Source organism: Myotis yumanensis, unplaced genomic scaffold, assembly GCF_028538775.1.
Source record: "Myotis yumanensis isolate MYYU_CA2020_CCGP unplaced genomic scaffold, mMyoYum1.0.hap1 SCAF_18, whole genome shotgun sequence".
In the NCBI taxonomy this organism is placed as follows: domain Eukaryota; kingdom Metazoa; phylum Chordata; class Mammalia; order Chiroptera; family Vespertilionidae; genus Myotis; species Myotis yumanensis.
Genome location: NW_027223769.1, coordinates 3,813,300 through 3,829,933, shown reverse-complemented (window position 1 = coordinate 3,829,933; position 16,634 = coordinate 3,813,300). Strand labels below are relative to the sequence as shown.

Below are 16,634 nucleotides of genomic sequence, written 5' to 3'. Positions count from 1 at the left end.
CCCTGGGATTTCTGAAGGGCTAGGACGGCCCCCCCTCCCACTACGCCCATCCCAAGGCCTCCCTGACTCTCCTCAGACCAGAGGTGGCCTGTGTCTGCCTACATAGGCTCCTTCAGGCCAGGATCATGTCCCCCCTCCTTCCTTCTCTGGGATTCTTTTCTCTGCACCCTCCCTTACCCCCCACACCCTCCCAATACACAGAGAAGACCAGACACAAGGCTACCTCTGGATTATTTATTCACATGGCTTGGCAAGATACAGACACTCTTGCCAATGAGCCAGGCAGGAGGCCTCCGCGGCTCCTGGCCCTCTGAGGGTTAGTGCTGGTTAACTCACATACAAAAGGGGTGGGGGAGGGGAAGACAGGAGGGGAGTCTCCCTCTGTCCTGGGGCTTCAGATGACAGCAGTCTGAGTGCCCTCCATCCTGGTGGGGCCTGGAGCCCCTGTCTCCGAAAACCCCACACTGGGCAGTCGGACCCGGAACCCACCCTCTTCGCGGTCCCTGCTCCCACTCCGGGCCTTGGGGCTTAGGGACACCCTGGGGAACCGGAACTTGGGGGACTTCTCCCCACCAGGGGACTTGGAGGCTGCCTCGCCCTCCTGCCCCCGAGAGGCCTTGGAAGAAGTAGCCAGGCCCACTCGAGGCAAGCGAACTCGTAGGCGGCCACGGCGACCAGAAGCCCCTTCCCTGCTGCCCTCCACCTCCTCCTCCTCCTCCTCCTCCTCCTCCTCAGGGCTGGGGGAGCTTTCCCCAGCAACAGCCTCGCTCTGGCTGAAGCCCACACGGGGCAGCCTGAGCTTCGGGCTCTTGGCCTTCTCGCCCTCCTCAACCCCCTCCTTGGCCCGCACCAGGCCAAACCGGGGCAGCCGAACCTTGAGCTTGTGTCCAGCGTCTCCCTCACCCTCTACCACCTGGTACTCAGCATGGCTGCCCATGGCAGGAGGCGAGAGCTCCAGGTTGGGCAGTGAAAGGTGGAAGGATCGTTCGGCCCCTGGGGTCTGGTCTCCAGGTCCCCCGACCCCAGCCCCAGCTCTGGCCCCCAATGTGGGCATCTTCAGCCTCAGCCCACCCTCATCTGTGGCTGCCTCACCCACCTGCACTTCACGGCTCAGCCCCACATCCAGCTCAAGCTGGGGCACGGTCACAGTGGGCATCTTGAAGACGCCCTCGCCCACCAACAGCTCACCACCCTCTCCCTTGGCTTCAGGCAGAGACAAGGTCACCTGAGGCACCTGGACCCTGTAGCCTGCTGTGCCCTCTGCTGAAGGGGCTGCACTCTCAGCCCGCTGCCCCGAGGTGGCAACCAGGCCAGCCTCACCAAATCTGGTCAGCTCCACCTGAGGCAGAGAGATGCCCAGGGGCATCCTTCGCACCTCCTCCTGGCTCTCAGTGCCTGCCTGCCTGGTTGTGGACACTTGCAGGCCCGATAGCCGTGCTCCACTGACGGCCACCGCCCCCTCTGCCCCCACTTCCTCCTGGGCCCCCAGAGTGACCAGTTCCACCTCAGGGATCTTAAGCTGCCCGACCATCAATTCTGCCTTTTCTCCCGGGCTAACACGCCCACCCTGGATTTCCACCTCCTTCCCCCGAGCCAGCCCAAAGGAGGGCATCTTCAGTTTGGGCATCTTCACCCTCCCATCCCAACCCCAGCCCTTGCCCTCCAACTCGGACACCCCTGGCACTAGTTCTCCAGCCTCAGTGTCCCGGACTCTGACCCCAAACTTGGGCAGGGTGAACCTGGGACCCTTGAGCTTGAAATCGGCCCCTGCCGCCTCCGCCTTGCCTGTGGGCAGATGGGCATCCAGGCTGAGCTGCGGAATGGACAGATCGAGAGCGGGTAGCAGGCCTGCCTCTCCGACCCCTTTCGCTTCAACCTCGGTCCCCACCCGAGCCTTGGGGAGTGAGATGGCGAACTTGGATGTCTTTAGCTTGGTGGCTCGCCCAGCCCCCTCAGCCTCTGCCTTGGCCACCTTTGGCCCCGAGAGTCCAAACTTGGACAGGGAGAACTTGGAGGTGGGTTTGACTTTCATCTCCATCACCTCTACCCTCCCTTCCTCGACTTCCACTGTGGGCAGCTGTGGAGTGACGATCTCAACAGAGGGCATCCGGAAGGCCACTTCCCCAACCCCTGCTGCCACCTTGCCCTCTGCCCATTCCACCTTGCCCTCTGCCTGCGCTACCTTGCCTTCTGCTCGCTCCACCTTGCCCGCTTCAGCCACTGGAACCTGCCCCTCCAAGCTGAGTGCTCTTGGCAGGTCTAGCTCCACGGAGGGCAGTGTGAGAGAGGGGACACCCACACGAGCCTCGCCGTCCGCCTCTGGCTGTAGACAGGGAAGTGTCACCAGCTTCCCTGAGACCTCAGCCCCTGCCTCGCCTGACTTGCTTCGTGACGGGGACACTGCCCTCCCGAATTTGGGCATGGTCATCTTGGGCATCTTGAAGCCAAATTCCACCCCCTCTACCTTCTCTGCCCTGGCGGCTTTTAGCTGCACTTCTGGAGCCTTGGGCAGCTTCATCTCAGGTGCCTTCAGAAGCTGCACATCTGGGACCTTTGGCACTTGCATTTCTGGCAGCCGGACCTCTGACACCTTTGGCAGCTGCACCTCTGGCAGTCGCACCTCGGGCACCGCCATCTCGGGCACCTTTGGGAGCTTCATCTCTGAGACTTTTGGCAGCTGCACCTCTGGCAGTCGCACCTCGGGCACCGCCATCTCGGGCACCTTTGGGAGCTTCATCTCTGAGACTTTCGGAAGTGCCACCTCTGGGAGTCGCACCTCGGGCACCGCCATCTCGGGCACCTTTGGGAGCTTCATCTCTGAGACTTTTGGCAGCTGCACCTCTGGCAGTCGCACCTCGGGCACTGCCACCTCGGGCACCTTTGGGAGCTTCATCTCAGACACTTTTGGCAGCTGCACCTCTGGAAGCTGCATCTCAGGCACCGCCATCTCGGGCGCCTTTGGGAGCTTCATCTCAGACACTTTGGGCAGCTGCACCTCTGGCAGCTGCATCTCGGGCACCGCCATCTCGGGCACCTTTGGGAGCTTCATCTCAGACACTTTGGGCAGCTGCACCTCTGGCAGCTGCATCTCGGGCACCGCCATCTCCGGCGCCTTTGGGAGCTTCATCTCAGACACTTTGGGCAGCTGCACCTCTGGGAGCTGCACTTCTGGAAGGGCTGCCTCTGGCACTTTTGGGAGCTTGACCTCAGGGGCCTTGGGGAGCTTCACGGCAGGCCCCTTGACCTCAGGTGCCGAGACCCCAATGCCAAAGGAGGGCATCTTGATGGTGGGCAGCTTCAGCTTGCTCTCAGCAACGGCTTCGGGGGCAGTGGGCCGGGCCTCCAAGAGAGAAAGCCCGAAGGTGGGCATTCGAAGTCTGGGCCCCTTCACCCTGACCTCAGGGCTGCCCTTGGCCACCTTGACCTCAGCTACTTCCTTTGCTCGGGCCCCAAAGCGGGGGAAACTGAAGCCGGGCATCTTCAGGGCCACCTCAGGCACCTCTTCTTGGGACTCCATCTCCGCACCCGGCAAAGCCAAGTCCACCCCCACAGCAGGAACTGCTACGTCCAGGGTGGGCACCGTCAGTGCTGCCGTAGCCCCTTCCCGGGTCTCCAGACAAGGCAGCGTGGGCAGACTGGGTAGCGAGGGCAAGGTGGGCAGCTCCACTTGGGGAACCTGAATCCCTACAGCCACAGGCTCCACAGCAGGTGCAGCGGGGGCTCCAAGCCCCAAGGTTGGCAGGTGTAGGGCAAAGCCAGTGGCTGCTTCTACTGCGGGGGCCTCCTTCCCCAGTCCCTTTGGGGCTGGGACCTGGGGGACACCCACCTCTGTGCTCGGCAACCCAGGCCCAACCAGCTCCAGCTGGGGTGCTGTGAAACGGGCCCCTGCTGCCACCTCAGCCTCCGCTTTGGCTTTTCTGGGGGGAGGAGCAGCGGCAGCCAGCCGAGCTACCTGGGCCTCTTCGGCCACTTCCCGGACACGCAGCTGCGGCAGCTGGAGGCGCCGGCGGGTGGGAGCAGCTGGGACAGGACCCTTGACAGCCTCGGCTTTGAGGCCCCGACGCAGACGGGAGAACTTGGGGAAGGAGAATTCGACGTCAACGGGGGCCAGATCTGCAGGGGCCCCCAGGGCCCCAGGCACCACCATCTTCTTCTTCTTCACAGGGGACAGACTCTGGATGTTCTGGGGAGAGAGGAGAGAGGCGGGAGGCAGTGGGACAGTGAGGCCTAAGGTGGACAGGGGGAGCCCCACCTGGTATTGTACCAGGCTGGGGATGTGATGGATTCAGCATTTTGTCCCCAAAACACCATCCCCACTTCCTGCCTGTCATTTCATCATACTGCCCTTGAAGGCGAAGATATTCATTTAGAATCTTACAGTGAGTCAACAGGAATGGAGAAACTGGGACCCAAGACTTCTAGGCCCTCAATCAGGATTTTCCTCAATACCCTCATTCTAGAGATGGGGAAACTGAGGCCTACGGAAGAAAAGAAACTTGTCCAGGGCCACTCAGCAGTAAGTGAGGAGCAGTCAGGCTGAAACCTGGAATCCTGATTTGGAATCCCCTGGTCCCGGACCCCTCGCAAGCCTGGAGCTGAGAGTGAGGACACCTCTCCAAAGTGGGTGAGGGCCCTGGTCTGGGAGGGTCCCCCACCCAGGGAGGAGTTTAGGGTCACAGAACTGGAGGCAAAGGGTGGGATTAGCACTGGGTTAGTGACAAGACAGAGGGCAAGGCTGGCCCGCGGTGTAAGGGAGTAGGGTTCATGGCGCAGAGACGAGATCGCCGGGACAGTCCAGCGCTGGGGCCGGGCTAAGCACGCGTACCAGCTTGGCCACCTTGGCCCGTGGGCCCTTGATCTCGTAGCCAGACACGGTCCCAGGCCGCAGCGCCAGGTCCCCGGTGGGCACAGTGCGCTTCAAGCAGAAGGAGACCTTGTAAGGCTCGGCACATTGCAGCAGGCGTAGTGCGTCCTCGTACTTGAAGTTCTCAAAGAACACGCGGGCGCTCAGCAGCTGGTCCCCTGCAGGTGAGGTGAGCAGGGGTGGGCATCTCTCAGCTCCACCCACGCCTGGTTCCTCCCCTTCCCTGGAACTGGTGGGGCGAGGCCCCGCCCAAACATTTGGCTCCCACCTATCCCAAGCGCAAGACTGAGCAGCAAAGCAGCTCCTCCCTGTTTGAAGTCGGGGAACACTTAAGAAGGAAGCCCCACCCCATGGCCTTAGCTCCGCCTCCCCACTGGGCAAATCCACACCCATTCAGACCACGCCTGTCGCCTTCCCATTCCCCTCCCCTATCCTCACATTTCAGACCCTTTTTTAAACAGTTAAACTTTATAGTTACAATATTCCCTTCATCTTTTGCCAGGTTTAAAAATGTGTACAGAGCCAGGCAGGCATGGCTCAGTGGTTGAGTGTCGACCTATGAACCAGGAGGTCACAGTTTGACTCCTAGTCAGGGCATATGCCTGGGTTGCAGGCTGATCCCCAGTGTGGGGTGTGCAGGAAGCAGCCGATCAATGATTCTCTCTCATCATTGATGTTTCTACTTCTTTCTCCCTCTCCCTTCCTCTCTGAAATCAATCTATATATATAAAACCCTAATATGCAAATAGACTGAAGGGCCGAACAACCAAACAAGCAGTCACTATGACGTGCGCTGACCACCAGGGGGTGCGCGTGGAACATGGCGGGTGCCAGCAGCAGGTGGCAGAGCAGAACATGGCAGGCGTCGGCCGTGGTGGGATGGTGGAGCAGGTGAGTGGGGTCACCAGACCAAGTCAGGGCACCGGTCACTATCATCAGGGTGAGACTCTGTTGGTTACTGAAAATTCTTTGCTTCCCCGTGCCACGGTCCCGCCCGGCACTCGCACTTACTGCTGGCGCAGGCCCTGCCCACTGCCGCTGCCTGGTGCCACCCCGATAGCTCGGCGCTGTCAGCTGGTGTGAGCAGCAGCTGCCAGCCCCAATCACCCCTCAAGGCTTCTCTACCTCCCCCTGCTCCTGAGGGGCAATCGGGACCGGCAGCCACCTCTTGCACCCACTGCTGGCGACAGCCCTGCTTGCACCCACTGCTGGCGCCGGTCCCAATTGCTCCGTGCCATCAGCGGGTGCGAGCGGGGGTCAGTGTGGGAGCAGCGGCGGCAGGAGCAGGGCTGCCAGCAGACAGGGGACTGGGGGCCATAGTGGGAGGGGCCAGGCAGGGGTGCAGAGAATGGGCCGAGACCTGCCCCTGTGCACACCGCAGCCTCGCAGCCCACAGTTCCTTTCAAGGCGCATGAATTCATACACTGGGCCCCTAGTCCTATATAATAAAACCCTAATATGCAAATCAACGAAACAGCACGACTGGTCTCTATGACACGCACTGACCACCAGGGGGCAGACGCTCAATGCAGGAGCTGCCCCCTGGTGGTCAGTGTGCTCCCACAGGGGGTGTGCTGCTCAGCCAGAAGCCGGGCTCATGGCAGTACTAAGGAGCCCAGCAGGAAGGTGGTAAGGAGCGAGGGGTCTGAACTGCAAGAGCCCTGGACTGTGAGAGGGCCTAAACTGTCAGGCGGACATCCCCCGAGGGGTCCCAGACTGCGAGAGGGCGCAGGCCAGGCGGAGGGACCCCTCCAGTGCACGATTTTCGTGCACCGGGCTTCTAGTAAAAATATATTTAGAAAAAAAATGTGTAGAGCTGTGAAGAGTGGGGAGATGGGATTGTCAGGGACCTGTTCTGGGGAAAGGGCTGGGCATTGGAGTCCACAGATGCCTCTCTTCCATGCCCCAATTTGGGGGACATCTGTCTACAGAGTTCAGGGCCCAGGGCACTAGCATTTACAGGGCATGACTGTCCTGAGAGGAACCACATCAGGCAGGAGAAGGGGAGGGAAAAGAATGAAGTTTCCATGCCCGGCCAGTGGGCTCAGTGGTTAAACGTTGACCTATGAACCAGGAGGTTTGAATCCCAGTCAGGGCACATGTCTGGGTTTCCGGCTCAATCCCCAGGTAGGGGGTGTGCAGGAGGCAGCCGATTCATGATTCTCTCTCATCATTTATGTTTCTATCTCTCTCTCCCTCTACCTTCCCCTCTGAAGTCAATAAAAAATATATATATATTTTAAAAGAATGAAGTTTCCATGGGTGGAGGTGGGAAAGGGGACAGTCAAGAGGCAAAGTTCTGGGGAGCCAAGACCAGGAATTTTGGATCTGGATGTCAGTGGAAGTCGGCACCTCACCCCCTGCTCAAGTAAAACTCCTCCTGACATGGTTCTTTTCCCTGCAGGCTCAGGTTCCCTCTAGTCAGTCACCTTACACATGGCCTTTCAAATTCTGCCTGCTAGTGTCTGCCCAAGTCCTACCCGCCACTGTCCTCTCCATCTGCCCCTCAGCACAGCTGACAGCACGCTCTCCCCAGCCTGTGCCATGAAGCCTTCTCCCCTGCTCTCCTCCCCTCCACCTGCCACCACTGCTTTCCCTCAGAACTGGCAGAGGGGGCAGGTCAAAGAAAGGGAATGGGCAACTGAGGGGAGAAGCTGTTCAGACTCTGACGTTGCTTCCTTTACTGAAAGAACAGAATCAGAAGGCAACTTCCAGAAGCTTTCACCCTATTCGTCACCCCCCGCCCTCCTCCTGTGGTGACTTATTCCACTCTCCACCTGTTCCGAGGAATGAACTGTCCCACTCCTGGCTCCAGTCAATTCCTCCAGCAACTCTCCCCTCCCCATCATTGTTTTGTCGTCCACCCCCTTCCCCCACCGCCTTCTACACTATTCCTATCAGCATATAACATGCCAGTGTTTCTTACATATGAAAAGTTGTCTTGACATCACTCCACCTGGAGCTCCTGCCCACTTATCTCTTCATCTTAATGGCAAAATGCACTGGGCTGTCTCTGCATTATTTCCACTTCTCCAATCACACTTGTGATACCCCATCCCAGAGCCCTGAACTGTTCCTCAGGGTCCCAGGCAGTGACCTCCGAGTAGCCAAGTCCAATGGTCAAGTTCCAGCTTCCTAGGATGGTTCCTCCCCATCCTCTGACCTCTTAAAGACACACTAACACAGAGTTCAGGCCTTAGACCCCTTTATCCGCACGCTCTACTCACCCCTTTGGGAAGCTCATCCAGATTTAGGAGTTTAAAGGTCATAAATTTGCTGACAACTCCCACGTGTCTCTCTCCAGCCCAGCACTCTCCCCTCCCTCCTAGACTTACATATCCAACTGCCCTTCCACATCTCCCCCTGGGTGTTCAAGAGACATTTCTCATTTAACAAATCCAAACTGTTCTGGTCTTCCTCCAAATAAGCCCCAACCCAGTATTCCCCATGTGGAAGACTACCATCTTCCTTGACCCCTACCTTTCCATCACACCCCCTATCCAGCGTGAAGGCTCCTCCTCCAAAATAAATCCGGAATCCAAACCCTTCTCTTCACCTCCAATAATATCACTTTGGCCCCACGCATCACCATCTCTTTCCTGGATAATCACAGTAGCCTTTTTGTTGGCCTCCCTACTCCTCACCCTGCTCCCCTACCGTCTCCTGCTAATATACTAGTTCAACACAGTCAGTTCTCCACTCACAACCCTCCCAGATTAAAATCAAAAGTCTCACCATGGCCCATAAAGTCCTCTAAAAACGTCCCTCCCTCTCACCTCTCTGGCCTCATCTCTTCATTCCTTCTTCACTGACTATTTTGTCCACACTGGCTTCCTTTTTCTCCCTCCAACAAGCCAGGCACTTTCCCAGCTTGGGGTGTCTGCACTGGAATGCTCTCCAGATGGCCCCACAGCTTACCCCTTACCTCCTTCAGATCTTTCCTCCCTTCCTGGCTCACCCTATTTAAAAATTCAGCTTCTTCCCTGGCATCTGTGGCACATATTGCCTTCTAACTTACTATATATACTTTACTTTTTTTTTTTTGCTTAAATATGTCTCTCTCCACTAGAATGTAAGCACCCTATCTGTTTTGTTCACTTCAGTAACCCAAGCACCTAGAATACTATATGGAAATAAAAGGCCCTTAACTAATAGTTGTTGTATGAATAAACCACATCCGTCTCATCCATGTTACCTAAGACATCCCTTACTAAGCTACCCGCTCCACCCCTCCACGTTGTTAACTCCACCTCCAGCCCCAACAACAAAAACAATAACTAGCACTTACATAGTGCTTACTACGTGCCACTTAGCTATGTGCTAAGTGTTTTCAAATGCTGACTCATTTAATCTCCATAATAACCCTATGAGGCAAGAACTGGAATTATTCCCAATTTAGAGATGAGAAAACCGAGGCACAAAAAGATCAAAAACCAATAAACAGCAGCTCTGAGACAATGAATCTCCACAGCCCACTAAGAGCCGCTGAAGAGCCAAAACACAAAGCCCCGCCCCACGACCTTAACCCCGCCTCTTGGTAGCCCGTCGCGCTCGGGCCCCAGGGCAGATTCCTAACCCCGCCCCCGCGCAAAGGCCCCGCCCCCGCGCAAAGGCCCCGCCCCCTCCCGCCCCGTCCCGCCCACCTTCCTGCAGGCTCAGGCTCCTGGCTGCCGGCGAGTTCTCGCGCAGCTCGCGGATGTAGATTCCTTCCTTCCCGCCGCCCGCTACGTTGATGCCGCTGACTCCCGTCTGCGCCTCCGTCTCCACGATGATTTCCACCAACTCCGCCCGCCTCAGCTCCTGCGGAGGGCAGTGCGGGGTCGCCACGGGACGCCAGACCGCGCCCAGAGCCCGCCATCGCCCTTAACAGCGTCTCTCAAACCATTCCTTAGGGCACATGTCCCTCTGCGAGGCTCAGGCTGGTCGTGCGGGCCCACCCACGCTGGCATCTCCCCGTTAAGGAAACCCGGGGGTCGCTCGTTCAGTGGGGCTCTCGGAAAGGTTCAACGGCTCCGCTGGCTCGCTGCTCTCCCAGATCCCCCCGGGAGGGGCGGGGCGGGGCGGGGCGGGGTGGGGGGGGGGCGGTGTGGGGGAGGCTAGAGTCCCGACCGAGGAGGGCCTGATGGAGAGGCAGGGGCTATGCTCGCAGTGGGGCGGGGCGGGTTGGGGAGGGTGGGGCTATGGGGGTGGGGCTCCGTTAGAGAGGCCGGGGTGGAGGGGCCAGTACAGGAGCGGGGTGTGGCTAGGTGTCCGTGCTGGTGGGTGGGAACCCACAGTCTCCGGAGCTATGGGGCGGGGCTTTAATAACAGCCCAACAGGGTTGCGGGCGAGGATGGGCTCCCAAATAATGGGCTGGCCCCTTAAGTGGTATGGCATGGAGGGGCGGGCGTGGGGCTGACCTCCTTGGAAACATGCATGTGCGTGAGACTGTGCCCTATTGTGGACTCTCTGACCCCAAGACCCGCGGACGCCCATGGGAGAGGGAATCCAGTGAAAGGGGGGTGCGTGGGTAATGAGTGGTGGACAGGCGACATGGCATTCCTGGTATTTACTGTCAATGGTGCTGCCCTGGCCCTGGCCCAGCCGCACACTGTGGGATTCACATCTGGACTTTCCCGGAATAGGCAGGGAGAGACCTCAGTTCCACAACTGTCTGGAAACCCAATCTGCTGTGTCTCTGGGAGAGAACTTCGCCCTCTCTGGGCCCGTGTCCCTACTGTAAAGGTGGGTGTACTAGAAGGAGTCTGATTGTGAGCTGAGACCTGAAGCATCAGGCATCCAAACGGATGCTCTGTTGGGCAAGGCGTCCAGATTGGATTGGCGCAGACTGGAGTTGAGCCCAGGGCTAGAGAGGGGAAAGCAAAGCCTGGACCAGATGCCCCACAGCAGTGGCCCTGAGACCAGAGGGTTGGGCAGAGAAGGGGTAAGAAGAGTCGTGGTGAAGGTGGCAGGGAGCAGGATAACCATCACCACCACCCTTAGGCCCTGGTCTGAGCATTTTCTGTGTGGGACCTCCTTTCACCCTCCCCACAGCTTGGGCAGTCACAGAGGGGGACACAACGGGTCAGAGAAGTGAAGTGACTTGAAAGTTAAGCCACTGGCCTCAACCTCAGGACTCTGACCTCAGAGCCCATAGACTATTGTGTAGGCAGTAAGTAACCTCCTTGCACTTCACCCCCAGCCTGCCACCCCTCGGCCCGCTTGGCTCCTATAAAAGCAGACGCTCTCTGTGCCTGCCACCTGGTAGAATGCAGTCAATGCCAGTGCATTATCTACTTAACAGTGACAGCAGCTGAGAGTAAAGGAGGCTTCCTAGGTGCCAGGCCTTGTGCAAATGGCAGGTGTGAGAGTCCTCAACAGCCTCAGAGTGGGGGGGACCATGCCCCATTTCACGAATGTGAAAACTGAGGGTTAGAGAGATCAGGTCACCTGTTCAGGGCTGCACAACTGAAGTAGTAGGGTTGGAATTTAAACTCATGGTCCAGCCCTGTCCGGTTTGGCTCAGTGGATAGAGTGTAGGCCTATGGACTGAAGGGTCCCAGGTTCAATTCCGGTCAGGGGCACATGCCCGGGTTGCGGGCTTGATCCCCAGTAGGGGGTGTGCAAGAGGCAGCCGATCAATGATTCATCATTGATGTTTCTGTCTCTCCCTCTCCCTTCCTCTCTGAAATCAATAAAAATATATATTCATTAAAAAAAATAAACTCATATGTCCAAACCTTGTGTCCTCAACCCTTGCACCATCCTGCCACTTTCGATGAAGGGTCTCTGCTACATTTTCTTTAGATCATGGTTAGTATAATTCCATTCTGCTCCAATCAATTAGCTGCTTTGAATCTTAGTCTGGGCCAGGCTCTGTGCTAAACACTTTACATATGCTAATTTTTTTCCTCACGGTGACCCATAAAATAGGCCCCGTTACTATTTCCATTTCATGGATAGGGAGACTGAGGCACAGAGACGACTGGAAGTGTTTCCTTGCTGCCCTAGTCTGTGCCCTCCACCCAGGCCCCACAAGCGCCCCTTGGAGGACATATGGGCACTCACCTCAGCACTCCGGCTCCTGACCTCCATGGCGCTGCTAGGAGTCACCTGGGCCCCAGGCTCCTGCTTCCTCTCTCCCTTCTTCTGCAGGACCAGCTTCAGTTCTGCATGGAGCAGCTGCCTCTGAGCCTGCGGGGGACAGAGATGGAGGTTTGAGGCCAGGGGAGGATGAGGAGAAGAGGTCGGGCTTAGAGGGTGAGGTCATGGTGGTATCAAGGGGAGGAGGGCCCCCCCAGCTGTCCTCTCACCGCCGCCTGGGCACAGGCAGCCCCTCCTAACAGGAGCCTAGCCTGGCCTGCTGCACAGTCGTCTGTGGGACTCACACCCTTTCTCTGAGGTCTTGCTGCCTGCCAAGGAGAGACAAAGGCATGAAACTCTAGGCAGGCCGTGGAGGGGCAGGGAGGGGCATGTGCACCAGCCAGTGCTCACCTCAGCGTCACCTCCTTGGGCTTCCCGGGTCCGGGGCTCTAAGAAGAAAAACATGAACATTCCTATCAGCTAACCCCTCGGACTGCTTCCTGAGTGCCTGGCCCTTCCTTCACTGTGTCAATACTCTATCTCTATAGCACAGGTGGAGAACCTGCGCCTCAGAAGCCCTTTACCCAGGATGACACAGTTGGCCGGCAAACAGTAAAGCCAGAACTAACTCCTAGGCCTTTCTGACAGCAGAGCCCCTGAGGCAAAAACCTCAATGGGCCAAGGGGGCCAAAGGCACTATAAGATAATTATAACCGTCCCAGGTACTCCCCGTGGGTAAGTCACCTCACCTCTCTGTGCCTCAGTTTTCTTATCTATAAAATGGCATGACTGAGAGCACCTCCCTTGCAGGACTGTTGGGAGAGTCAAATGAGTTACTAAATATAAAGCGTCAGGCACATGGAAGCCACTTCATGAGCACTTGCTGTTATTGCTAAGAATTTCCGGTGGCACTGATCTTGTGTCAGATGTTCCACGGGGGTTATTGTCTGTGGACCTCAGCACGCCCTGAGGAGTTCAGTACCCTTACTGAGCCCATTACGAAGACGATACCTGAGGCTGGGAGAAGGGGAGCCACTTGCCCTCATCACAGACTTGAACTTGTCTGAAAGCTCCAGCCCCTTATTCTGATAATAACTAGTGGGTATTGAGTGCTCACTCTTTGCCAGTCCTGTGCTAAGACTACTGTCCACCTCACGGAAAGCCCTAGCCCCTCAGCCCAAGAACCTTGCTCTGGTCACACAGCACAGGGAGAAGGAGGCAGGGCTGGATTAGTATGTAGCCTCCCCTGAAGCCCTTCTGGGGGAAGGGGAGTGGATATTATGTTCCCCTTGTCTCCCCCAGCTCTGGTCTTGTCTTCCCAGCCCCCACCTGGCATGCCAACACGCCAACCCCCACTCCCAAGGGAAAGGTCAGGCCTCACGCGGCACATTCCCTCAAACAATGGCCCATCTTCTGTGCCCAGTCACATTCCGCCCCTGCCCACCACCCCCAGCTGCACAATGGCCCTTCATAGCCCACCAGTGGCCAGGAGGGAGGACACAGGGACTCCCTCAATGTTCCAGCTATGCCCACTCCATTGGCTGCCCCCCCCCACCCCACCAAGTCCGAGGGCTCCTCTCTGGCTCTGTTAGGGGTCTGGGTCTCCGTGTCCTTTCCTGGACTCTCCTCTGAGCCCCAAGCCCCTCCAAGCAGGGCTGGCTTCCATCTGGGCATTTCCTCTAAACTGGGTCCTGTGTTGACACCCATAGACCTTGTAATCACCCCGGATGTGGTGGCTGTTTTAGGATTGGAAACAGGCTCAGAGAGGGTAACTGACCGGTCTGGGGTCACACAGCTAGCATATGTGCCCTTCACCCCGAATCCTGCACCTTAACTAGCATTGGTGGCCCTGAGCACTGGAGGAGGCCCAAGGAGCAAAACAGCTGGGACAGGAGCAGGGCTGGGCAGGGCAGGGGCAGGAAGTGGGGGTTGTGAAGGTGCCAGAAACAGGCACTTTTAGAGGGACCTCTGTGGTGCGAACCGAGCTGGGCAGGCACTTTATAGACGAGGCCTCATGGTACCCCCATTTTACTGGTGAGTAAATGAGGGCTGAGAGGACATCACCGTGACAGAGTCGGGACTTGAACCCAGGTCTCACAAGCTAACTCTGAGTCCCTGACGCAGCGTAGCATCCTGAGTCGGGGGTGGGAGAAGCCTGGTCCTTGTAGGAAGTAGTGGAGACGGAGGAAAGGATCTCCTGGACCACAAGCTCCCTGCTTCAGGCAGGGCATCGAGGTCACACCCAGAGGCTGGCACAGGAAGCTCAGCAGGGGTGGGGGCACGAGAGTACCCTACTCCCTCATCCCTCCCCAGGACAGCCGCCAGCCCAGGTTATATTTAGCCCCAACTGTGCCCTTCCTGAGCCACGTACCCAGCCCCCGGAAGGAAGCCCACCCCACCCAGGGCACACTGTTCCCAGCTCTGCCCATCCTACTAGGCAAGGGAAGGAGGGGTGGGGAGGTTCCTTGGGGCATCCCTGGCTTGTGTTAGAGGAAGATCTAATGGGGCTCCCATGGTGAATCAAGGCACGGCAGGACCCTCCTGATGCCAGCAGCCACTTCTTGAGCAGGTCCTCTGGTGCGATCCTGGAACATTCCTAAGCTTCCAGAACTCCGAGTCCCCATTTCTAGAGCACTTACCATGTGCAAAGATCCGTCCCTGGATCATTAAATTCTCACAACACCTCTCCGGAAAAGGTACAGCTAGGTGGCCATTTAAAACGCCACTCATGCCCTTCAGAGTGGCTGGGGTGAGAGGCACTGGGCCCTTTAGCTGAGCTGGGCCTGCTGAGGACTCCTCCAGCTTTGCCCTGTGCACCCTCTTATCCCTATGGCTGGCGACAACCTCATTCTCCCCACTCGGAGCCTCAGCTTCCCTAGCTACCAGCCATCTGGTGCTCTCGATAATGGGATGGGGATATTGACCTGACCCATCCAGGACCCTAGACATAACCTGAGGCCATCTAGTGAGGCTGAGGGGAGGCATGGCCTGCGGCTGCCTCGGTCAATCCTGCTCCCGCACTTCTCAGGTTGGAACACTGGGGCACGGTATCTCACCTCTCAGGGCCTCGATTTTCTCAGCTGTCAAATGCAGCCAATAAGAATGGTTTTGAAAATTGGTAAGATAGCCCTGACCAGTTTGGCTCAGTGGCTAGAGCGTCGGCCTGTGGACTGAAGAGTCCCAGGTTTGATTCCGGTCAAGGGCATGTACCTTGGTTGCGGGCACATCCCCAGTAGGGGGTGTGCAGGAGGCAGCTGATCGATGTTTCTCTCTCATCGATGTTTCTAACTCTCTATCCCTCTCCCTTCCTCTCAGTAAAAAATCAATAAAAAAATTTTATATATATATATATATGAAAATTGGTAAGATAATTGCAGGTGCTTAGAATATAGCAGGTGCTCAGTCATGTAAACTAGTCTCTGACAGCAAGTGAGAGTCCGGGCTGTGCTTCTCAAAGTATCTCATATCCAGCCTTTGCCCACCAGCGGCTCCGCACTCTTTCCTACCAAAGGGGAGCTTTGGATGAGGAACAAAGTCCAGTTCGGGCATGACCTCACACCAGGTGAGCGCTGCCTCCAGCACACTCTTCCAGGGACCAAACTGCTGCCCTATCGCAGACATTCTTGCCCTACAAGCAGCAACTTATCTCCCCGTCAGCCCTGTGAGGTGGCCTTCAGCAGCCCCTTCTAGAGAAGTAAAGTGGAGGCACAAAGGGTGAAGTGTCTTGTCCGAGGCTGCACAGCCAGAAAGAGAGGAACGTTGGGATTGGAAGCCAGGGTCTGGTTTCAAAGTCTGTACCTTCAACTCCTACAACATGCTGCTTCCTGAGCCCCAGGCACCCTCCCAGCACCTCCCAGGACCCTGGGTCCCATTCCCGAGGCTTAGTAGCCTGGCCAGGAAGGGAACTGGCTGGCTGATCTCTTACCACTGGGCCTCCAGACACCTCCAGAGCAGCTCCTGTCCCTCGTCTGCTCAGCCCCAGCACCAGGCTGGGGGGGAAAAGGAATGGGGAGGGAAGAAGGGGGAGACCCCAGCCATTGGCTGCCCGGGCATGACATCACCAGGGGTGAGGGTGGGGAAACAAACATCCCCCCCCCCACCCAGCTACATTCACTTGCCTGGGGGTGGGGAGCCACAAGGCAGCCGTGCTCCCTTGCCTGGGGCGAGACTGCCACCATGAGCCCCTGCTCTTGGGATTTGCACAGCTACAGCCCCTTGGAGACTGAGCACCCCACCAGCATGGGTTCCTGGCTTTCAGAAACAAGCCTGGCCCCCCTGGCTCCCCCTAAAATAAACTTCCACTCCCTCTCCCAGCTCAGCCACCGCCTGGCTATGTGACGTTCAGCAAGTAACAGCATCTCTCTGGGCCTCCATTTCTTCATTTCTAAAACAGATAGTAAAAGTGCTCACCCTCATGGGTTTGTTGTGAAGATTAGATGAGTTAAAAGAGGCTAAAAACCTTTTAAAGAATCTGGCATAGAATGAATGCTACTTATAAATATTTTGCATTCTTATCCATACAAATCAGGGGGACAGCTAGCCTTGTCAGTGGGCTTTTGGCCTGAGTGAGACCAGGCACAGGGGAGTCCCACTACTCTGCTTAATGGAGCTGCCCTTTGGGGGCACACTTATCTTGTGCTAAATACTGTGCCCTGCTCCTGGAATCAAGGGTGCACAGTGGGTAAATTATACCCACTTTTTAGCTATA

The 16,634-nt window shown here is 57.3% G+C and overlaps 1 protein-coding gene across 3 annotated transcripts; it reads right to left on the bottom strand.

Annotated features, from left to right (window-relative positions):
- Positions 1 to 220: 220 nt before the first annotated feature.
- PRX (periaxin) lies at positions 221 to 15,886 on the bottom strand. Of its 3 annotated transcripts, XM_070398204.1 has the most exons (7): positions 15,852 to 15,886; positions 12,338 to 12,375; positions 12,157 to 12,255; positions 11,912 to 12,037; positions 9,508 to 9,664; positions 4,826 to 5,022; positions 221 to 4,183 (listed from the first exon to the last, which is right to left on the bottom strand). In XM_070398204.1, the coding sequence occupies exons 4-7, from the start codon at positions 11,936 to 11,938 to the stop codon at positions 395 to 397; spliced, it is 4,170 nt and encodes a 1,389-aa protein (XP_070254305.1). In that variant the 5' UTR covers positions 11,939 to 12,037; positions 12,157 to 12,255; positions 12,338 to 12,375; positions 15,852 to 15,886; the 3' UTR covers positions 221 to 394. The 3 variants fall into 3 exon arrangements, with proteins under 3 accessions (XP_070254305.1, XP_070254303.1, XP_070254304.1); XM_070398202.1 differs by lacking the exon at positions 15,852 to 15,886 and having other exon boundaries at positions 12,338 to 12,391; XM_070398203.1 differs by lacking the exons at positions 12,157 to 12,255; positions 12,338 to 12,375.
- Between the last annotated feature and the right edge of the window lie 748 nt (positions 15,887 to 16,634).

Bases quoted from the DNA above. Each gene is read 5' to 3' on its own strand.
- PRX (XM_070398202.1), bottom strand. From the start codon at position 12,391: ATGTTTTTCTTCTTAGAGCCCCGGACCCGGGAAGCCCAAGGAGGTGAC. The intron at 12,256-12,337 runs GTGAGCACTGGC...TCTCCTTGGCAG, and splicing joins CCCAAGGAGGTGACGCTGAG to GCAGCAAGACCTCAGAGAAA. The intron at 4,184-4,825 runs GTACGCGTGCTT...CTCTCTCCCCAG, and splicing joins GGGCCAAGGTGGCCAAGCTG to AACATCCAGAGTCTGTCCCC.